General features: G+C 60.7%; 3 protein-coding genes across 4 annotated transcripts; 2 read left to right on the forward strand and 1 right to left on the reverse strand.

Annotated features, from left to right (window-relative positions):
• Window positions 1–975: 975 nt before the first annotated feature.
• CNTF (ciliary neurotrophic factor) lies at window positions 976–1876 on the forward strand (the record flags this gene model as incomplete). Its single annotated transcript, XM_084263496.1, has 2 exons — window positions 976–1089; window positions 1403–1876. The coding sequence occupies 2 exons, from the start codon at window positions 976–978 to the stop codon at window positions 1874–1876; spliced, it is 588 nt and encodes a 195-aa protein (XP_084119622.1).
• Window positions 1877–7747: 5871 nt separating this feature from the next.
• On the forward strand, window positions 7748–16877 carry DTX4 (deltex E3 ubiquitin ligase 4). 2 transcript variants are annotated; one of them, XM_084264028.1, is made up of 9 exons: window positions 7748–7976; window positions 10631–11354; window positions 12259–12320; window positions 12446–12607; window positions 12724–12785; window positions 13090–13242; window positions 14628–14789; window positions 15187–15276; window positions 15696–16877. In XM_084264028.1, the coding sequence occupies exons 1-9, from the start codon at window positions 7766–7768 to the stop codon at window positions 15927–15929; spliced, it is 1860 nt and encodes a 619-aa protein (XP_084120154.1). In that variant the 5' UTR covers window positions 7748–7765; the 3' UTR covers window positions 15930–16877. The 2 variants fall into 2 exon arrangements, with proteins under 2 accessions (XP_084120154.1, XP_084120155.1); XM_084264029.1 differs by having other exon boundaries at window positions 13090–13167.
• Window positions 16878–16892: 15 nt separating this feature from the next.
• MPEG1 (macrophage expressed 1) lies at window positions 16893–20826 on the reverse strand (the record flags this gene model as incomplete). The annotated part of the gene is made up of 1 exon (XM_084264032.1): window positions 16893–20826. The coding sequence occupies one exon, from the start codon at window positions 20824–20826 to the stop codon at window positions 18664–18666; it is 2163 nt and encodes a 720-aa protein (XP_084120158.1). The 3' UTR covers window positions 16893–18663.
• Between the last annotated feature and the right edge of the window lie 1753 nt (window positions 20827–22579).

Genomic DNA, 22579 nt, shown 5'->3' on the forward strand with positions numbered 1-22579 from the left:
TGCTTTTCAACTCCTCTGTTGGTTGGGGGTTTTTTTTTTGTTTGTTTGTTTGGGGTTTTTTTGTTCCCCTCTTAATCTGGGTAATACGTAACCAAAATAAACGTACTGAGGAAAAACCAAACCAACGGAAAAGGGCTGTTTCTGTCTTGCTGCACGCAGCTCATCTGGTTGTCGCCCTGAGGCAGTTGGGACCTCCATAGAACACTGACTGCTTTGGGTCAGAAGGTTTCTCAGAGATCATGTACTTCCACCCCCCTGCCATGGGGGCCTCTTCTAGGTCAGGTTGCCCAAAGCCCTCCTCTGATCTGGCCTTTGGCTGGCTGCAGCCCCCCTTTGAGGCAGGTTACCTCTGAGAAAGGGGCACGTGGGGTTATTAGATCTAGGGAGCCATGGGGGAGTAAGAGGGCTGCAGGCAGCTGGAACAGGCCTGTACAGCCTTCTGTCAGGGTTTGGATGGCAGCCCAGCCTGCAGCTGGTGCTGGATCTCCAGCCCAGGAGCTCCCCTCAGTCCCTTGCAGGCAAACCTACAGCGCTCTGCCCTGCTCAGGCCCCAGCCTGCTGCCCAGGCCGAGAGGTTGAGCAATGTCTGGGCTTTGCTCGCCTCTTCCGGGCAGCATTTTCCTGCACTCTGGCATGAGCTGGGGGGGATTATTGTGCTGCTAATCTCACTGTATGGCTGGGGAAGGAGGAACAGGACAGAGCCAGGACTTGGGAGCCTGTTACCACCAGGCGCGACTGTTCGGGGCAAAGCATGGGAGATTTAGGGAAATAATCTGTTGCTGTTGATCCCAGAGGCGGGAATTCACAGTGTCGTGCCAGGCCCCACGCCTGGGGACAGAAGAGGGGGAGAGCCAGGCCAGCGGACGTGTGAGCAGAGCTCCCGGCTGGAATGCACCAGCTCAGCAAGGGATTGTCCTCCCTGGGCTGGGCAGGCGCTGTACTGTGAGCCTGGTGCCCATAACAGCTGCCCAGGCCATGGCGGCGGCAGACAGCCCCTCAGCTGCCCTCCGGCGCAGTGACCTGTGCAGCCGAGGCATCCGCCTGGCTGGGAAGATGCGCTCAGATGTTGTTGACCTCCTGGACACCTATGTGAGTTTGCACTACTTCCTCTGGCTGCCTGCTGGGCTGGGAGCAATGGTTGGGTTGTCAGCTGCTACCGGGGGATTCAGGGGGCTTCTGGCATCTGCGCGGGGATGTGAGGGCGCTGGCCTGCAGCAGAGATGGGGGAATGAATAGCTGCGGGTGAACCCTGAGCACCTGGCCTTACGCTGCTCCGACTGCTTCCTGGCCAGCATCGAAGCTGAACTGGGACCCCTCAAGCTGGTGCTGGCAAGGCTTGGTGCGGGGGGGTCCCTTGTCTCTCCTGCCCACCTCTGATCCCTGGCTGTTCTCGCCCCTGCAGGTGGAGTGGCAGGGCTTGGATGCCTCGGCTAGCGTGGCAGTGATGGAGGGGGTGCCAGCGGCAGCGGCAGAGCGCTGGGATGAGCAGACGGGGACCCAGCGGCTGCTGGACAACCTGGCAGCGTACCGGGCCTTCCGAGCCCTGCTGGCCCAGATGCTGGAGGAGCAGCAGGAGCAGCTGGGTGAGGCTGACACTGCCCTGGGACGGGCACTGGCAGCCATTCTGCTCCAGGTCTCGGCCTTCACCTACCACCTCGAGGAGCTGTTGCAGCTGGAGAGCCGTGGGCCCCCCAGCAAGGAGGAGGATGGACCCCCTCCGCCCCCTCACCTCAGCCTCTTCGAGAGGAAGTTGCGGGGCCTGGGGGTGCTGCGGGAGCTGGCCCAGTGGGCCGTGAGGTCTGCACGGGACCTGCGGCAGCTCGCCAAGCCCAGCCCAGGCAGCAATTCGGCCCCCAGCCCAGCTGGGAGCCCTTGAAAGCAGACACAGGGCTGGGGGGCATAGCAGGGAGCTCCTTGCCCACCCCTGCAGAGGGTTGCTGACAGTGAAGGGGGTTGTTAGGGGAGGGGGTGGGCAGGAGGGACTGCCCCCCCCCTTCCCCACTTTTGGTACCATTCCCTGTGGGGAAGCGAATGCAGGGGCTGCACTCTGCCCCAGAGGGAGCAGGGAAGCCCAGGCAGGGCTTCCAGCCTTGGGCAGGGGGTTCAGACACTGCCTGTTGGGGGAGGAGTGGGGTTGGAATTACCCCCAGCAAGCAGCTTTGCTGCTCACCCTGGGGCCCGGAGCTGTGACCCTCAGCAGGCTGTGGTGGTGTTGGCCTTTTCTCAGAATATTGCTTACTGCCCAGATTGTCATGGCCACGTGTCGCCTCACACAGATGGAAGCTGCCTTGGGGCTCTTGCAGAGGCAAAGCAAGAGCCAAGGGACAGACATATATCTCCTGGTGAAAGGAGTCTTGGGGGGACCTGCTGCCTGGCTGCAAGACACAAGGCTTCGCCTGCTTCGCATGGACTATTTTCTCCCACCTGGCTCATGGTTTCTGTGCACTGAATTTCTGCTCTAACTGCTTGGGGGCTTCTTCAAATTGGGGGGAGTGTGCCAGTATGATCAGGAGGGGATTTCTTAATCACCCAGACAAAGTAACGGTGTGGATCTTTTCACTGATTCACAAGATCCTCTGCAAGGAGGTTTATGCCTCCAGCAGTTATTTTTGGGACTGAAAACAGCACAAAGGATTAAACAGCCCCAGCCACGTTGCTCACCCTGCGAAGGGGAACACCATGAGGTTTCACAGCTACCTGGGACGTGATTTCCTTGCCGAATGGATGTGATGGCTGCTGAACAAATAAAAGGTCTGGGAGATACACGAGGGTGATGTGGCTTCTTGGGGAAGATGGGGCAGTGGGGCTTAACCTCACCAGAGAGCCTGCCTACCCTGTTCCCACCCCAGGGAAGGGTTGGTCCCAGTTGGGTGGGAGGTTTAGAGGGGATGGGACCCACATGGAGGCCATGGGGAAGGAGGAGTGGAGGGGTGTGTGTGTGGGGAGGTCACTGAGGTTGTCCCCTGTCCAGGTGTGGCCCTGCCTTCCTCTCTGACCTGAAAGGGGGGAGGAACCACAGAGAGGCACTGGAGGTACGAGGTGGGAGCAAGCTGGGCATATGGGGATGTGCCCAGCTGGCCCTGCACAAAGTGGCTTTGTCAAGGCAGGTGGTAGCAGTGGCAGCAAGCACAGTGCTTGCTCCAGTGCCAGCAGCACCTGCATGGGCATGGGGGACCCTGGGTACTATGGGAGGACAAAGGGCACCGCCAAGACAGGGCCCCCTGCACTCATCCTGCCCACCCCACTGGGTTTGGTGGTGGTGCCCGTTTTGGGGGTTTTTCAGCGGGTGATGCCGCAGAAGAAGAATGTGCACCTTTTTCATCGCTGCTTCCTGCCTGACCTCAGCTTTGCAGCTCAGAACGGATTATCTGCAATGTTTCTGCTTCCCTGCACTCGGGAACAACAATTTCTGGCCTTTATTTCTTTCAGGATTAGTCTTTTTCCCAGCCGGATTAGTCTTTTTCCTCCCGGTCTTGTCTGCTTTGTCAGCTTGAAGCCATCTTGCTTTTCTACCCCTGCCCTCTCGTGCTCAGCAGGGGCTAGGTGCTCACACTCTTGCCCCTCATCTTCCCAAAGGTGGGCACGTACATCATTGAGTCACCAATGTGTATCTGCAGCCCAAAAGGTCAACTGCATCCTGGGCTGCATCACCAGAAGTGTGGCCAGCAGATCGGGAGAGGGGTTTCTGCCCCTCTGCTCTGCTCTGCTCTGGTGAGACCCCACCTGAAGTGTTGAGTGCAGCTCTGGAGCCCTCAGCACAAGGACACGGACTTCCAGATGAGAGCCACAAAAATGATCAAAGGTCTGGAGCACCTCTTCTGTGAACACAGGCTGAGAGAGTTAGGCTGGTTCAGCCTGGAGAAGAGAAGGCTCTGGGTGGACCTTCCAGTACCTGAAGGGGCCTATAGGAAAGCTGGGGCAGAACTGTTCCTGAGGGCACGGAGCAATAGGACGAGGGGTGATGGGTGTAAACTAGAAAAGGGGAGATTTAGGTTGGGTATTAGGAAAAAAATTCTTCGCTCTGAGGGTGGTAGATCACTGGCACAGGTTGCCCAGAGGGGTCGTGGAGGCCTCATCCCTGGAGATACTCAAGGTCAGGCTTGATGGGGCTCTGAGCGACCTGTTCTAGTGGAGATGTCCCTGTCACTGCAGGGGTGGGACTAGATGGCCTCTGAAGGTCCCTTCCAGCCGATCGCATTATATGATTCTATGATCTCAACCCCCACATGTAGCCTGAAGAATGAAGTGACCTTCATGTCCCAGCCCTGGCACCCTTCGGTGCAACTCGATCCTGCTGCTGGCAGGGCTGTGGGCTGAGCTCAGCCGCTGCTGTCGTGCTCTGGGAGTCAAAGCAGCGATGGGGGTTGGAGGTGAACTTGGGTTGTTGCTCCAGGGGCTTCCCCGGGCTGCGCTCTGCAGCTTTGTCAGTTTTTCTTACTCCTTCCTTTCTGCCTTGCCAGCAGGGCTGGGCACATCCATGTTTGCAAATCACCAGCAGTGCTTTGAAACGGCCTCCTTAACCAGAAAACAATGTGAAAAGCAAACCATAACCCAAACCTCCATTCTCAGGCGGAGCAACAGGCTCCAGGTCTTGAGCTTTCCCACCAGCAAACCCCCACCTAGGCAGATGGTGACCCTAATGGGTTTTAATGCTGTTTTGCAGCCACAGCTCTTAAGGGACTCACTAGTAAACTGGTTTGGTGAGAACAGGGGCATCTGACAGCTGAGCTCCCTTGCTTCTGGAGGGCCTTTGGACTTGCATTGCCACAAGCAGAAGTTAAGTTGGTCTGGGTGGCTGGAGGTGACCGAAGCTGTTGATTTTGGAGACAAAAATGAAGAGTGTGAGGTGAGGACAGCCGTATCCACATGGCTAATGCCACTGAGGACCTGAGATGACTTCCTGCAAGCTAAAAGCTCACCTAAAAGCCATGCAAGACAGTGCTTTGGGAAGAAAGAAAGGATTTGTAGTGCTGGTGGAAACCAGAAAGGCAGGGGCTGTGCTCCTGAATTGCAGCGGGGAAGAGGAAGAAGCCACTAAAACCAACTCGTGGTGTGTTTAATTAAAAAAACAGTGTTTGGGCTTAACATGTGACTGGGTTGGGAACGCTTTGTGGGGTTGGCAAGGTTTTAAGCTGACCAAGGTGGCTCCCTGACCTCAGGCATGCCCATACTGGGGTGCTGGCATCAGCACTGGGTGAGAATAAATTCACCCACTGCCCGCTGCCAGCCTGCCCTTCCCTTTACACCATCCCACAGCAGCATTGCCGCTGACTTCCCCATCCTGAGCTGGAGCTGGGGAGGAATGTCCAACAACACTTTCCTTTTTAATAGCAGGAAAACCTTTTCCTGCTGCCTGAGTAAGCAGAAAGGCTTTCCCCGGGTTTCCCTGTTGGCTGCACTTGACTGCCCCAAAGGAGCAGGTGAAAGCTCAGAAGAACAGCTCTCCACTGCCACACAGGGAAGGGCCCGGAGTCCTGCTTTCCTCCAGGAAAACATGCTTCAAGTGTGGCCCCCTGTGTCTCCCCGGGCAAGCTGGGAGAAGAAGAGATTTGCTGCAACTTCTGAGGTTCACCTCCTCCTCTTTCACCACAAGCACCCACCAGCTGGCATCACTGCAGTTACTCCCCACCTGTTCCTTCCCTCTCACGCCCCCCCCTCCTCCTCCCCCACTTCTATTTAGGTCTTGCCTAATGGTTCCTCACTGGAAGTGCTGCTGGTGGATGCCGGAGGGCTGGGCAATACCTGGGAAACAGGTTTGTCTGGAGAGGAGTCACCCTGTCTGCCCAGAGCTTGGACACTGCTGGTGCCTGTGTTCTGGGGATGAGTCACCTGCTGAGCTGACACAGAGCATTGGGGGGGGGGGGGGGGGGGGGGGGGGGCGGGGGGAGAGGAGTGTCGGGGTGTGTTGCTGGTGCTGGGAAACCCATGCATGAGGGACATGCATGCCATTTGTCCGGTTTTCCTGGAACCAGGCAAAGATGGGGGTGTTTCTGTTTAATATCCAGGATAATTATGGTTTTGTGTCTCTGAGCATAGGAGTACTAAGTGAGACCTGATGCCAGCGCTTGCCCATGGCTGACATCCTGCTGTTCAGGGCTGCCCTGGGATGATGCTCGTGAGGCTCAGTGGAAGAGCAAGCTCAGGGTGAACTTGTTTCTGGGCTGCAGGGAAGGGCCAGCCCTGACTCTCCTGGTGCCAGGCAGTCACCGTGAAGCAAAGGTGTCCCTGTTGCACTGTCAGCGGGAGCACGTGGGTTTTGGTTGCACTGTTTTCAGCTGACAGGAAAACCACCGAGCCACCAAGGCGCGCGTTAAGTCCCAGGAGCATCCTGAAAGGATTCTTGGTCTCACACCAGGCTGAAGCTGCGTGAAATTCTCCCCAAAAAGCACTTCACAAGGAAACTAAAATGTGGCAGGCAGCTGAGAGAGTTGGGTTACCTGAGCCAGAGTTATGGCCTGGGTGCCCCTTGAGGCACAAGGTGAAAGGACAGGGACCTCTTGCAGCAGGTCCAGAGGAGGCCATGAGGATAATCTGAGGGCTGGAGCACCTCTTCTGCAAAGACAGGCTGAGAGAGTTGCTCTGGTTCAGCCTGGTGAAGGGAAGGCTCTGGGGAGACCTCCAAGCCCCTTCCAGTCCCTGAGGGACCTACGGGAAAGCTGGGCAGGGCTGTTTGTAAGGGCAGGGAGCGATGGGACGAGGGGCGATGGTTTAAACTAGAGCAGGGCAGGGTGAGATGAGACATGAGGATGAAGTTCTTCCCTCTGAGGGTGGTGAGATGCTGGCACAGGTTGCCCAGAGAGGTGGGCGAGGTCCCATCCCTGGAGACATTCAGGGTCTGGGTGGATGAAGCTCTGAGCACCCTGCTCTAGGTCAGGGTGTCCCTGCTCACTGCAGGGGTGGGACTGGATGGCTTTGAAGGTCCAAGCAGACGCAGCCTGGGATTCCAGGCTTTGAACCCTCGTTTGTGCATCACAGACCACAGCCAGGGGCAGCTCGCTGGGCTGCAGCCTGCAGGGGGTCAGAGCTCTGGACTACCTTTCGCTGTGACAGCACACAGAGCACAGCCTGTCCCTGATGTCCAGCCTCGGGCTGGGCATGTCACCCCCCAGCACCCTGCTTCCCAGTGCCGGTGGGTGCAGGGTGGTGCAGGGGGGTGGGCGCGCATCCCCGTCTCCCTGCAGCACCTGGGTGGCTGTCTCAGGGAGTGGTGCGGGGGGTGCTGGGGGGTTCTGGAGCTGGGTGGGAGTGCGGGGAGCGCTGGAAGGGGTCCCCAGCCTGCAGGGCGGGGATATATAGCGACACGGGGGGCTCGGGTTGTGGGGAGCACTGCGGGGGGGTCCCAGCGCTACGGGATGGATGCACGGCGGGGCCTGAAAGGCTCCCCCGGGGCCGCGGGCCGGGCTGCGGGGTGTGTGCGGGGCCGGCCCTCCCGCCCCGCCGGTGGGACGCTCGGTGCCGCCGGGCCGGGGCGCGGTGACGTCAGGGGCGCGGTGGCCCCGCCCCGACAGCGGAGGGGGCGGGGCCTCCCCACCTCCCGCCGCCGCCGCCGCCGCCGCCGCCGGGGGAGCGGCGCTGCGGTCCGCCGCGGCGCTGAGGGGCGGCCTCGCCTCCGCGTCCGCTCGGCGGCCAGCCCCGGGGCGGGGGCGGGCAGAGCCCTGCGCCGCGCCGAGCATGCGAGTGCTGGCGGGGCGGGCTGCAGCGGCCGCGGGGCGTCTGCGGCGGCCGGGCGGAGCCGGGGAAGGCGGCGGGCCGGGCCGGCGGAGCCATGCTGCTGGCCTCGGCCGTGGTGGTGTGGGAATGGCTGAACGAGCACGGGCGGTGGCGGCCCTACAGCCCGGCCGTCAGCCACCACATCGAAGCGGTGGCCCGGGCCGGGCCGCGGGCGGGCGGCAGCGTGGTGCTGGGCCAGGCCGACAGCCGCCTGGCGCCCTACATCATCGACCTGCAGTCCATGCACCAGTTCCGCCAGGACACCGGTGAGTGCCAGCGTCAGTCCCCGCCGACTCCCGCCCCGCCGCGTCCCGCCCGCCCCGGCCCGGCCGGGCCCTGCGCCGGGCTGCGATTGCGCCGCCGGGCGCTGCGCTGACCCGACCCGCGCGTCGAGCCGGGCGCTCCCCGGGCCAGCCGTGCGCTGCTCGGCGCCGCGGAGCACTTGCCCCGGCCTCCGCTGCCCGAGGCTCCGCGGCCCGGCGCGGCACCGTGCTGTGCTTACAGCCCTGCCCGAGAGAGCGCGGAGCCGTCCCGCAGCTGCCCCGTCCGCAGCCCTCGCCGTACCACCGCGCTGGGCTCGCCCTGCCCGGCTTTCCCGGAGCGGAGCCGCTCGGTGTGTCTCGGTGCCTCTCTGCCTGGCGCGCTCGGTGCGGGGTCGCCGTGCATCGCTCTGCTGCCGGGTCCGGTGTCGTGCGGCGCAGCCTGACCTGGAATCGCACGGCACGGCGTTGCACAACGCCGTGCTGCTGGGTCCCAGGCTGCATTGCACTGCCTGATCCGGAGCTGGGCTGCAGGCTGCTGCCTTTCCCAGCCCGGTGTTGCGCTCTGCTGACTTACCTTCCCTTAAGTCCTGTCGTCTGCCCTGCCATCGGGCTGCCGGCTGCCCTGCGCTGTGCCACTGGGTCCTGCGCTGCCTGGACCTGAATTGCATCGCCGGCTGCCCTTGGCACATCTGGATTTGCCATGCTGTTCTGCCTGCCCTGGAATCGCAGAGCTCTGCTGCTGGCTGCCCAGCCCTGGCCAGGGTTGCCCGCTGCCAGCTTGCATTTCACCATCCTGCCTGGTCCCTGAGTGCTTGCTGTATCCCATTCTGCCTGGCCCTGCCTGCACGTTTCTGGTCCCTTGCAGTGTCGTGCTGCCTGGCCTCTTCCCTGGGCCCTTTCACATGCTACGGCCTTTTTCTCTCCTGACCTGCAGCCCCTTCTTGTACAGAGGGCTGATGCTTGCAAACCCTTCCCAGGGCCCTTCCTCACAACGCCCAGCTCTCTGTGTGCTGCCTCTGAGCCATCACCAACTGTAAAGGCCTGGGGGGGGGGGGCTGTGCGGTGCCTGGGGGCCAAATCCTGCCCTGGGTCACAGCAGCCCATGGGGACACAAGTGGATGGGGGGATGGATGCTCAGGGAGGGTACAGGCAGGTGGGGGGGGATGTCCCCAGTTTAGTGGCTTGGACAGAGAAAGGGGGGTGTTTGGTGGTGGGAGGGGAGGTGTCCCTAGGGTGGTTGGGGTGTGGAGGAGTTCCCAAGGTGGTGGGGCAGATACGGCCCTTGAGGGTATCTGGGAAGTAGGGCACAGGCAGTCATGGGGGAGAGGTTAGCATGGGGGATTTGTGCCTCCCAGCAACACGCTTGTGATGGCCACAGGAAGGGGTCCAGCCAGTGTCCCTTGTGCCTGTGACAGGGGTTCACGGGTGCAGTAGGGTACTGGACAGCCTCCTTTGTCCTCCTTCCCCCAGGAGCCCTGGGGGCTCACAGGCGACCCTCCCCTGCCTGGGGGTGCAGGGATGAGAGACCTCAGCCAGCAAGGCTGGGGAGCCGCCTCTGAGGACTATTGTCACCCGGGGAGGAGGCCTGAAAGGAGGATTGTTCTGTCTCTCTCTGGGTTGCTGGGGATGTTGGTATTTTGGGTCATTAAACAGCTCTGATTTGGGGGGTCACGACCCTGGCAGGCCCTGAATAGCTATTGTCCCTTTTCTTCCCCTGCTGAATGGGAGGCCGGCTGGTTGTGCTGGGCTGGGGGGACGCACGGCGTTCCCACACTGCCGCCCAGGGACCGCCAGATGCTGCATGCCGCTGCCCTCCCCGCCTCGCGCCAGATTAGGATAAATCACCAACCCGCTCCCTGCCAACCCTGCTTTGTGCTGCGAGCGCCGGCGGCTTTTCTCTCCCCTCCCCGGTGCCCCAGTGCTGGACAGGGATGGGTGGCTTGGCTTGCTGAGGGTGCGGCTGAACCCGGCCGTGTTCAGCCTGCCCCGCTGTGCCACGAAGCGTCCCGGAGGGGAAGGCTTTTCCCTGGTCTTAGGAGTTTCAAAATTTGCATCCGTGCTTTGAATGCGACCTGGTCGACTGGAGCAGTGGGAAAGGAAACGCCCAGCACAAATAAGGACGCAAGCCACAAAGGCTTTGTGCTTTGTGCTCTCATCCCACTCTTAATGCTCTTTGACGGGGGAGCAGGAGCTGGGCATGGGGCCCCACTTGATCTCCTTTGCTAGGCCTAATGGGGATTTTCCTTGTGCCACAGGCTGGGTTTCCTTCAAGGGCCAGTTTGGCAGCTGCAGGCGGTGGGGCTGGTGCAAGCCCGCTTCCTTGCGCAGGCACGTGGGCTGAGCAGCTGCGTGCTGAAGCTGGGGAGGGGGGTGTGAAATGTGCCCTTCCCTCACCCTGCTTATGCGGGCGGGGGCCTGCACCCCAGTGCCATGCTTGCAGAGCCCGGGGATTCCCTGACCCTTGAGGCGCACCAGCAGCCTCGGGGAAACTGAGGCATGTCGGTCCCCGGGCAGGGCGGGAACGTGGCTGAGCTGGGAGGCCATCCTGTCCCTCCGTGGAGTGCCACCGGCGATGGGGCCGGTTGGGGTGGTTTTGCTCCCTGCCTGCAGACAGGTGCCGGCGCCAGGGTCTGATGGCATCTCTCACCCTCCCTCAGGCACTATCCGCCCTGTCCGGCGCAGCTACTATGATCCGTCATCGGCGCCAGGCAAGGGAGTCGTGTGGGAGTGGGAGAACGACAGCGGGTCGTGGACACCCTATGACATGGATGTGGGCATCACCATCCAGCGCGCCTACGAGAAGCAGCACCCCTGGGTGGACCTGAGCGCTATCGGCTTCTGCTACGTCATCGACTTTGCCACCATGGGCCAGATCAACCGGCAGACCCAGCGCAAGCGCCGTGTCCGCCGTCGCCTCGACATGGTCTATCCGCTCGTCTCGGGCACCCTGCCGAAGTCACAGTCTTGGCCAGCCAGCCCTGGGGCGGCGGCGGCCCCCCCGGTCCCCGCCTGCGCCTGTCCCCAGTGCCTCCTGGTCATGAGCGTCAAAGCCACGGTGTCAGCTGCTGGCCCTGGCACTGCCACCCTGCAGCCTCGCAAAGCCCCGCCTGTGCCACCCGCTGCTGCCAAAGCCCCAGTGCTGGCCCCAGGGGCCAAGGTGCCCGACGGGATGGCCACGGTGCGTGGCTCGCTGAAGCCGCTGGCAGCCCAGGGGGGCCGGCAGCAGGCAACCAGCACGCCCGCCTTGAGCTCGGCCAGCTCCGCCACCAGCCCCCCCGGCGCAGGCAGCGCCAAGGCGTCCCGTCCTGGGCTCAGCACCCTGAACCGCAGCCACCTCCAGCGCCTGGCGATTGCCCAGTCCCGAGTGCTTATCGCCTCTGGGTGAGTCCCGCTCCGCACAAGCGCGAGGGTAGTTGTGGGGAGAGCAGGGACGGTGTGCGGGGCGGGGGGTGCTGTTTTGGGAGGTTTTTAGGGGTGGGTTTTTTTCCCCCCCTCTCCCCAGGACACAGAGGGTCGGCACCACTGTGGGGCTCCCTGCTGCAGGGGTGCTGTCACCCTTGAGCCTGGTGGGAGATGGACGTCTGTGGCCCCCAGCCTCCCGCTGGCAGGGGGCTGCGCTGGGCCCCTCGCGTTCCCTGCAGGTGCCTGGGGACTGAGTGGGGATGGGGTGGCTCCTGCATCTTAATGAGGCGGCTGAGGCTGCTCTTTCTCTCGGTGGCAGGGGATGGGTGAGGGACTGCGAAGGCCCAAAGAAAAGCCAATTCAGGCCCCATGAGAAGGGGTCCCTCCAGGCCCCCACCCTCTGAATTTTTTTATTTTTTTATTTTCAGGGGGTGGGCGTTTAATGAGCCTCTTTCTCCCCTTTGTCTGGCTCTGCCATCAGCCTTCTGTCACACCCCTTTCCCTCTTCATCCTCCCCCTTCCCTCTGCTCCTGAGCCTCTGGGAAACTTTCCCATGGAAGAGAGCCCCAAGGGGGAGGTGAGGGGGGGAAGGGGCTGTGACAGCAATGTGGCTGTAGGAGAAAAGAGGGGAAAAAACCCAACAGGCTGGCCCAGAGAAGCAGTGACAAAAAGGGGCCACAAATGGAGATGTAAGCGGGGTTTCTAAAGAGCAAGAGAAAAGGCGGCGGGGTGTGGGAAGACGTCACCCTGTCGGGGGGATTCTCTGTTTCCCTCCAGGGCCCCTATGCAGTTGCTCAGGCAACTGTTGTCTGGCCCCAGAGGGGCTGGAGGGACATGGGTGTCTACTGCTGGCCATGACGTGGTCTCTGCTGACTCCCTACAGGGTCCCCACCGTCCCGGTGAAGAATCTCACTGGCTCCAGCCCCGTCAACCCAGCACTGGCAGGTGAGGATGGGGCCGCAGCTGGGTGCCTGGTGCCCTCCCAGGGGGAAGTCAGCCCCACCAGGGTAATTTTTGGGGTTTGGGGGTGATGCTGGTTCCTCAGTGCCATCTCAAAACCCCTTGCCTAGGGATCACGGGGATCCTCATGAGTGCTGCTGGACTTCCCGTCTGCCTGACGCGGCCCCCCAAGCTGGTGCTGCACCCCCCACCTGTCAGCAAAAGCGAGATCCAGTCCATCCCTGGCATCTCCCACACCTGCCGCAAGACCACCAAGAAACAGGCCAAGAAGGGTGAGAGGCGCTTTGCCGCTTGGCCCCTGTTCCCATCTCCCTTTCCCTACCTGCTTCCCTTGTCTCCCGTCCCCTCCTGCTGCCGTCCAGCCCCTCTGACTCTCGCTCTCCCGCAGGTAAAACTCCAGAGGAAGTACTGAAAAAATACCTGCAGAAGGTGCGGCATCCGCCGGATGAGGTGCGAGGAGCAAGGGGGGAGGTCGTGCCAGGGTGTGCCTGGGGTGCTTTGCCCTGGGAGAAGTGGATGGGTAGACACTGCTGCGGGGGGGGGGTCTGCTGCTGCCCTTCACGGTTCTGCCCTGTCCCCTTCCCTCTCGGGGTGGGAGGTTGCGGGGACGGGCTGTGTGCCACATAGACATGGCAGCACAGGACCCGGGGTGGGTGCTGGTCCCTGGGCAAGGGGGAGGTATCTTAGCCCCGTGTCCTCAGCGAGGCTCCAGCTGCATCCATCCGTCTGATCCCTCTCCTCCCCTTCCATGCAGGACTGCACCATCTGCATGGAGCGCCTCTCCGCGCCCTCCGGCTACAAGGGACCCCAGCCGGCCGTCAAGCCCGACCTGGTGGGGAAGCTGGTGAAATGTGGCCACGTCTTCCACCTCCACTGCCTGGTTGCCATGTACAACAACGGCAACAAGGTGCAAGGCTGCAGCTCTGGGGGGTGCCCAAGCCCCCCCACTTTGGCAACCTGTGCTGAGTTCCACCTGCCCTCAGTGGGACGCTGCTCGAGCCCTGACGCTCCGTGGGGCTCCGGCCATCCCGCCCTGGCAGTTTAATTTTTATCAGCAGCAAGCACTTTGGGACCACTGAATCATAAACCCGGGTTACATGGGGTTTCCCTGCCCCCCCTGCCCTGATAGGCTCAGGTTTATGTTCTGTCACTCCTTCCCAGGGTTAGTGTCAGTGGACAGAAACACAGAATCACAAGGTTGGAAAAGACCTTTAAGATCACTGAGTCCAACTGTTGCCGTCCTATACTAATCCATATCTTTAAGCACCTGATCTAAAACACATCCAGGGAAGGTGACTCAACCCCATCCCTGGGCAGCCTCTTCCAGGCTGTGAAAAATTTTTTAAGTAAAAAGTATTTTTCTGACATCTGATCTGACCCTGCCCTGGTGCAGCTTGAGCCCATTTCCCCTCGTCCCATCTCCTGTTCCCTGGCTGAAGAGACCATCGCCCACCTCTCTGCACCCCCCTGTCAGATCATTGTAGGTGGTGATAAGGTCTCCCCTCAGCGTCCTCTTCTCCAGGCTGAACATCCCCAGCTCCCTCAGCTGCTCCTCATAGGATTTGCCCTCCAGCCCCTTCCCCAGCCTGGCTGCCCTTCTCTGGACATGCTCCAGGACCTCAATGTCCTTCTTATGGTGAGGAGCCCAGAACTGGACCCAGCACTCGAGGTGTGGTCTCAGGGCTGAGTCCAGGGGCATAATCCCCTCCCCAGACCTACTGGCCACACTATTTCTGACACAAGCCAGGATGCCGTTGGCCTTCCTGGCCACCCGGGCACACTGCTGGCTCATACTCAGTCTGCAGTCACCCAACACCCCCAGGTCCTTCTCTGCCTGGCAGACAACTTTGATCTCTGTGTATCTGAGTGGGGCTACCAAGTGTCTGGTGCTGGGCAGTGCTTTCCCAGAGACAGGTGGGCTTTCCTGAGCCCTCTGCAAGTGGCCCTCATGCTCACACCCCCAGGAAGGTGGGTTTCACATTGCTTGCAGCTTTTAAATATTTATTATCTTCCCCTCTTAAAAAAACCCCAACCAACGACCCTGAAACAGGAGTAGGGAAAGTAGTGAGGACTGTAAAACTGACAAGGAAAAGAAATGCAGGTTTGTTGGTTAAAGTTGGGTTGCTGTAGGATGTTGTCCCAGGCCCTAGCCCCTGCTTCCTGGGTGCTTTTGATGTGACTGGTTTTCACAATGGAAATGGTGGTCAGTGCTGCTCAGGGCTGAGGTGCCCGTTCTGTCACAGTGCTGGGGGACACCAGTTTCATTATGTTCCCCTCTCTCCCTGCTCTCAGGATGGGAGCCTGCAGTGTCCCACCTGCAAAACCATCTACGGGGTGAAGACGGGGACCCAGCCCCCGGGGAAGATGGAGTATCACATCATCCCTCACGCGCTGCCTGGCCATTCCGACTGCAAAACCATCCGCATCATCTACAACATTCCCCCAGGGGTGCAGGTGAGGCCTGGCCCTATGCCTGGGGGTGGGGGTACCTGGGTGGTCCCCCGTGGGGGCTGGTGGTCCTTGTCACCACTGTGTCGCTCCCAGGTCATGCTGCAGCTCGTGTCTTGACTCGGGGCTTTGGGTTGAGTGGTGTCTCAGGAGCTGCGTGTCTGTAAGGATGTGGGGAGGTGGGTCTGTCTGCATGAAAGCGTTGGCTCTGCCTGGTGACGGGGGTTACAGTTGCTTTTGAGGGTACAGTAGCTTTTGGAGCCGCTGTGCTGTAGTGTGGCTGGCTAGCGCAGCAGAGAGCAGCTCTGCATCCCCTGGAGTTGAGGGGGTTACTTTGTGTCCAGAGCGTTCTTCTTCTGAGCTCCAAAAAGGTTTTGTTCCTCTCCCATTCCACATGCTGCAGGGACCGGAGCATCCAAACCCTGGGAAGAGCTTCACTGCCCGTGGCTTCCCCCGGCACTGCTACCTGCCGGACAGTGAGAAGGGCAGAAAGGTGAGTGGCTCACCCAGGCGGATTGAGCTGGCTGGGGGCATCCCTAAAGGTGTATCAAGCTGGGGAGGCAGGGACTGAGCAGCTATTTGGAGCATGGGGTAAAGCAGGTAGGGCTTGTGTAGGCAAATCTGGGTTTGGATTGGATGGGCAAATCCCCATAGCCCATCCAGCACGCTCTGCCACAGCCTGGCAAAGGTCCCCTGTGCTGGAGGGGTTGGAGGGGGTTTGCAGCCAAGTCTGTTGCTGTCGTGGAGGTGGGACCCTTTGCTGGATCCCAAGCTCCTTGGGAAGACTGGCCTGTGGGTTGACTGCATTGGTGGGGCATACCTGGGTGATGAGGCATGCCCTGAGCAGAAGTGGGTGCTTCCCTGCTCCCACAGTTTGTCTTGCTGCCTGCCCCGCTCTCTTCCCCTCCACAGGTACTGAAGTTGCTGCTGGTAGCCTGGGACCGGCGCCTGATCTTCGCCATTGGGACCTCCAGCACCACCGGCGAGTCCGACACGGTGATCTGGAACGAGATCCACCACAAGACGGAGTTTGGCTCCAACCTCACCGGCCACGGCTACCCCGACATCAATTACCTGGACAATGTCCTGGCTGAGCTGGCAGCCCAGGGTATCACGGAGGAGAGCCTGGTGCAGGAGAAGGACTGAGACTGCAGCAGGGAGGCCAGGGAGGGGGTGCCCATGTGTCAAACCCCACCCCGCCTCACCTCCCGCAGAGAGAAAGCTGCTGGAGAAACCTGCCTGGGGACTTTGCGAGGGGCACCTGGAGCCCCCCAGCAGCACCCACCCAGTGGGAGCATCCGCAGGCTGGCTGGGAGTGTGGGAGAAGGCCCTTTTGGCCGTCCCTTTAGCTCCCTCAGGGAGGTGACCTCCCCACCACAGAGCCACGGGGCTTCACGATGGTCTGGCCGTTCCATCCAACCGGTGTCCTACCCCTGCTGCTGCTGTGCTGAGGGCTTGGGAGGGGCCGGCGTCCCCATCCCAGCCTGGCCCAGTGCCCGTGATAACCCACTTGGGACTGGGACCTGGCCTGGGGTGGGAGTGGGGGCTCTGGGTGTCCCCCCACCCTTGCTCTGCCTCGTCCCTCAGCCATCTGTCTGTCTGTCTTGTCTAGTACCTACCCACTAGTCTGTGTCCACGGAAGTTGGGGGGAGAGGAGGTGCCCTGGTCTGCCTTGGCTGGCCTCCCAGACCCCTTCTCCTCTTTGTGTCTGAACTGTGCCCCGTGGGGTCCCCTTGTCTGGGCTGCTGTGCCAGGAAGGTCCTGTTGGGTTGAGGGGAGGTGGTGGGGCACGTTTCCTGGCCTGTCTCCCCACCCCCACGCCCCCGCCCCCCTCGCCATGTAGTGGGTTCCTTGAACTGTTCGTATGGGGGCATCCCCACATTGAATTTTTATATACCTCATGTTTTGGGGTTTTGTGGTATATACGTCCCTGTAGGCGGTGTGGTGGTGCTTTGGGAGGCGGCCTCGGGCTGGGAGAAGCCAGTGCTTGCGGTCAGTCTGAGGCTGGGGCTGGCAGGCCCCATGGGCCAGGCACACATGTAGATGGGACCTGTCCCCTTCCTTCTGGGACCAGGCACCGTCCCCAGAGGTCCCCTGGGAGGCTGTGGGGTTGGGAGGGGGAAGGCAGCTGGCTGGCAGTGGGTTGGCATGGGCAGTTTTGGGCTGGGACAAGAGGGTTGGGGTTGGGGGGAAGGGTTGCATGACATCTTGTGGACTCTGGCAGCCCCCGGGGGATTTCATAGGGCCTCAGAGACACCTGTGATAGGGTACCAGGGAACATCCCTGCTGCTTTGGGGCTGCCCTGGGGGCATTCTCCCCACTGGTGGGGACTGGCTGTGCTGATGGGACCCCTGGACCTGGGGAGTGGAGTGTGGGGCAGCACCTGTACTGTCCAGGCTGCTCCCTAAGGGCTGGGGGCTCCCTACCCCCTTGTGTTGCATTCTTCTGGTGTTCTGGGTGTGTGTGGGGGGGAGGGTGTGTGTTACCTCGGCCTCTGTCCCAGGGGACAGTGGTGCAGGAGGGAGACCCGTCCTGCTGTGCATTGTTCTGTTGTCATTGCTGTTTTTCCTCTTCCCAGCCTGGGGTTGTGGTCTCCTCAGCCGGCTGGCCTGTGGTGGTGGGGGTGTCAATAAAGTGGATGGCAGGGGACACTCACTGTCCCTGCACGGCCTGGCCTCTCTGTTGTCTTCTGTCCATCGTCTGTGTGGCCAGGTGAGCAAGGGGGCACTGAGGGGAGAGGACCAGGCACCCCTCCTCTGCCTCCTGCTCCTCTGCACTGGTCTGTCCCCAGCCATCCTTAGCACAGGATGTTGTTTTCTACCTCAGGGGACAGAAACATCTTTCCCCAGGAAAAAAAAAAACCCAAAACCCTAACCCTTTGAGGCAGGCCTGCAGCCAGGGCTGCTGCAGCGCTGCGATTTCCCCTCCACCCAAGCCCCGGACTTGCCTCACTGCCGAAAAAAAAACCCCAACCCTTTGCTGGAGCTATGCAAATCCCTCCTGTGATCTGGGGAAGGAAGGGGGTCCCCCCACCCTCCCCAGGTGCCAGCCTGATGGCTTTTAAAGCGACACATTCTTTTCACATGACCTTTTTCTTCCTCCTCTTTATTTTTTTTTCCTTTTTTAATGCTGTGTTGCCTATGCAATTAGTTGCTGGCTGAAATAAAACATCCGTGCCTCTCTGCATGCGTGTGTATATCTATCCCCATAGATATACATGGAGACAGGGGTTGCCCTCCAGTTGCAGCAGGCAGAAATCGGTAGCCAACTCCATGGGGACCCTCTGCTCCTTCCTTTCCTGCAAGGCGAAGCGTTGCTAATGCTGTCTGTGCTGCCTCTGGGTGTCTGCAGTAGTTGGGGTGTGTGTGTGGGGGTGTGTGTGTGTAGGTGTCGGTGTCTTTTCCCAGGAGTTGGGCCCCAGCATGCATCCTGACCCACTGTCTCTGCTGTGGATGTGTGAGAAAATGGCTGGGCTCTGGGTTTCCTTCTCCCGAGTCCCCTTTTTTGGGTTTGGGGTGGGGGCATGGCTTGCTGGGGAAGGGAAATGCCCCCCAGGGGGTGGTTGAAGCGGGAAGAAGGAGCTGTGACGCTGCAGGGGCTGACAGAGGGATATTGCAGGGGGTCCCAAGGATGGGTTGACTGTGGGAGTTGGCCTCTGAGGACAGCCAGGGAAGGATGGCTCAAGAGCTGTGGAGCCTCTCAGGAGCTCAGGGCTGGAGCCTGTGAATTTGGCAGAAGGCAAGGAAAGGGTGTGTGACAGAGGGGTGAACGTGGGACCTGCGTGGGGACAGGGATCCTGGGTGGTGGGGGGCTGGTGGCCCCCTTGGAAAGCAATGTCGGGGGGAGGGCTGGGGGCTTTGCAGCTGTGGGGAGGGGGTGCTTACGCTACCGGCTGCTCTGGCTGTTGCTGATACCCCTCGTCCACACTCAGCACAGCGCTCTCCTCGGGCCTCATCGTGGCCATGCTGTCCCCTTTGCCCATTGCGTGGTACCCCCTCACCCTGTACCGCCAGCGGCTGTAGCAGGCTGTCCCCAGGACGGTGGCCAGCCCTGCCAGGACTGCGGCAGTGATGCCGGCCACCTCGCCGCCTGTCAGTCCCCGGCCCCTCACCGCCTCTGCCACGCGCCGGACCTCTTCTGGCCGGGCCAGCCGCCACGCGTGGTTCTCCCCGTCCCTGACCCAGGTGCCCTCCCCGTCCCCGCTGCTCACCAGCACGGTGTCGATGGCCGGCAGGTTGGTGGGGGGCTGGGTGAAGGGTGGCAGGCGGGCGGGTGGCAACGAGCCCCCTGTGAAGAGGCCGGCCTGGATGCAGTACTGCACCTGGCAGCTGTCGCTGATGAGTGCCAAGTGCTGGCTAAAGCCTGGGGGGCAGCTCTTGGCGTAGGGGTCCTCAGCAGTGCCTTGGTGCTCCCCTGCCAAGGGGTTCCCTGCCTGGCAGCTGAAGAAGCCCCCGAAGGGCACCATGTACTGGCTGCCCCCCTCATAATCCTGGCTCACGCACACCCTGAGCTCGTCAAAGAGCTTCAGTGGAAAGTACCCCGAGGGGCAGGACTGGGCACCGGTGATGTGGTTGGCACTGTGGGCACTGAACAACCCCCCAAAGAGGTATCCCGAGCCCGGGGCCAGCGGCCCATTCATAACGCACCAGTAGGCCCTGAATTGCACCCGGGAGAGCCAGAAGACGTCCCGGCACTCACGGTGGCAGAAGATGCCCAGGCTGCACTTCTGGTGGCACTCCAGGTGGCTGTGGCCTTCCTCCCGCTCCTGCATGCCCAGCAACACCGGGGTGTAGGGGGTAGGGCAAGAGAAAGCCCCGGTGAGCGGGTTCTTCTGCTCCAGCCCCTGGCAGAGTGCATGGGTATCAGGGCCGGACAGGCCGGTGCACTCCTGGAAGACTCCCCCAAAGGTGAAGTTGGTCATGGCACCCTCGCAGGAGCCATCGTCGGCATTGGCGTGGAAGTTGAAGTTGGGCGAGGTGACATCGGTGCAGCCCGGGTACGTGTTGAAAGCGTAGTACCGGCGGATAGCCATCTCCACTCGCCGCGCCAGCTTCTTCACTGTGGGGGTGGGAAGCTCTGGCAGGGTGCTGGGGTTGATGAAGAAGTACAGGGGCAGCCCTGAGCGGTCGAGGGCCACCAGCTGATTCCTGATCCCCTCCTGCCATGTCTTGAGGGTGATGCCTGGGTAAAAGGGGGTCCCACCGATGCTCTCTACCCTGGAGTTGGTGCGGTTCTCCAGGTACTGCTTGGTGAAGCCAGATGTGATGTCCAGGGACTCTTTCTCTTGCACGCTGACGATGCTGTGGAAGGCCATGCCGGCTGAGGCAGTGATGGAGCTCCGTGTGGCCTCGCTGTCCTTCAGGAACGTTGCCTTTATCTGATCCTCCTGCACCAAGCTGGCTCCAGCATCAACGGAGGTGATGGTGTGGGTGCCGTAGTTAAGCACCAGCACCTCGGCCAGAAAATCGGCCATTCGTGTCTGGTTGTTCTCCAGGTGGCTGGCAATTGTGAGCAGCTGCTTTCTGAAGCCCTTGTCCAGGACTGCCCCTGGGTTGATCTTGGCAGTGTAAACCAGGTTCCTGACTTGCACGCGGGTGGTGACGGCACGGTCTTTCACTTGGTGGGTCTTGGTCCGGTGGAAGTCGTAGGAGAACTTGCCGTTGATGGCGGAGAAGAGGGACAGCTCCAGGTTGATGGAGGCAGAGGTGATGCTTTGGTAATCTTTCCAAGACTCAATGATCTCAGAGTTGATGTCCAGGTTGCTTTGCTTGCGCGGGATAGTGAAGATCTCATCTGGGATGATGTAAGAGCCATCTTCTGTGGTCTTGCACAACGAGTAGCTCAGGCCGATAACTCTGCCCATATCCAAATTCCTGAGGTTATCCCAGCCGCCCCCTGGCAGGACTTCCAGACTTGGGATCTTCAGGGTGCTCTTGCACTCTGGAAACACTGCGGAGGAGGACAGCTCCTGGGACCGCTCAGCCCCTCTCACCCAAGCCACCGATATCCAGCAGAGCAGGACCCCCCACAGCACCCAGCTCATGGCTGACTCGGTGCCGGGTCCTCACTAGACGTCTGAAGAGTGAGGCAGGAGCTGGGGAAATGAGATGGCTGGGGATGCAGCTGCTGGGTGGTTCCTCCTTTTGGGGGCTGGTTTAACAGCCGGGAAAGGAGAAGTGAGAATTTATCAATATGACAGATTTCTGAGTGGAGCTGAGAGGACCGTGGGGACCAGACAGTAACGCTGCCCATACATTGCTGCCCTGTTGTGCAAGAGCCTTCTCCACATGAAAGCTGCTCTGCTGGGGATGGGACAAGGAGAAATTGTGCCTCTGGCTCTTCATCGTGCCCAGGGAATCTCGCTGTGCAAACCCCCACCATGGACGGTGCTTGGGTGACTCCTCCAGATGAATCCCCCTGCCCATGGGTGGCCCTGGCTCTTTTGTGCTGTGCAAGGGACCTGTCCCCAGCCAGACAGCCTTGGGGTCCAGCTCACATGATGGGGTGACATCTGGCCCTAGTCACATGGGCTTTGCTGCTGACTTCAAAGCTTTCCTCCATGGCAGAGGCGAGGAGAGGAAGTGGGGAGGTGGTGTGGTGTGTTTTCAGCATGGGCCATAGTGCAATGCTTGTCTCCCTTCTCTCTCGGGCGGGGCGAAGGCTGCCTGAGACTCTTGGGCAGGCACCAGTGGGTTTGGAGGTTCCATCCTTGGGGAAGGGTGTGTGTACCCCCCATACCAACACCTACAGTAGGGCCCTCTGCGGCCTCCTCTCCACCATCCCTGTCCTTCTCCCAAAGTCTGCAGTGCTCCCAGCTGGGAAAATCACCTCCTCCTCAGGATTGCTGAGCCACAGGAAGCTGGCCCCAGTGATACTGAGCTGTTGCTTCCCAGGGATGCCGGACCCTGGATTCAGTGGCACAGGGCAGCTGCTGCATGTTTTAAGGAATAAACAGTTAAAGCTGCTTCTGCTGTGAAAGCTGTGACTGTGTCCATGTGGACAGGCTCACTTCCCTTATTTTTGCTGGCTAGTTCCTCTTCCCGGGACAGTTCTGGCACGGGACAAGGCTGAAGTGAGAGCTCTGATGGAGGAGGGACACCATAGATGCCTGTATGCTTTTACTGGGATAACACTGGGAGCAGGGGGGATGCAGGGAATGGATATGCTGTCAGGGGTGGCCTTCCTGGCCTCAGTGTGTGGCTTGGGCCCCAGAGTGCTGCTGGAAAACTCTTGTGTGGGAGGGCACATTGCTAGAGGCTTCCACACCAACCTGGACTCAGCAGCAATACCATGAGATCACCTCCCCTAAAAATCTAGCTGTGAGTGTCACTGTCACCCAACTTTACAGCCTAAGCAGTGTCCCCCCCCACCCCCACCCCCCACCCCCAGCGCAGAGTGGTGCCTGCTGAGGCCTGTCCCGCTGGGATCAGAGGAGGGAAAGAAGACCTGTGGGGTCTGCCTTGCCTCTCCACCATGCAGGAGCAGCTCCCAAACAGAAACCAGGGCTTCTCCTTCCTGTGTCTGTTGCCAGGAGCTGTCCCATCCTGTGGTGACTGAGAAAGGCCAAACCCGTCCACTGCACCTGGATAAGCCATTCACAAGAAAAAAAAACCCAAATCCCTTCCTGACCACCATGGGGAATGAGCAAATGCCAAAAAGGGAGAGCAAGTCATGCTCACCAGTTGCTGGGTACTGGGAGGGAAGGCAGAGCCCCGGGCAGGGCTGCTGCTGCAGTCTGGAGGGTGGGGAAGGGGAAGAGAGGGAGCAGGGCCACCAGCAGAGCTGCAGGTGGGGGC

The sequence above is a fragment of the Gallinula chloropus genome (genome assembly GCF_964237585.1).
Source record: "Gallinula chloropus genome assembly, chromosome: 4".
NCBI lineage: Eukaryota > Metazoa > Chordata > Aves > Gruiformes > Rallidae > Gallinula > Gallinula chloropus.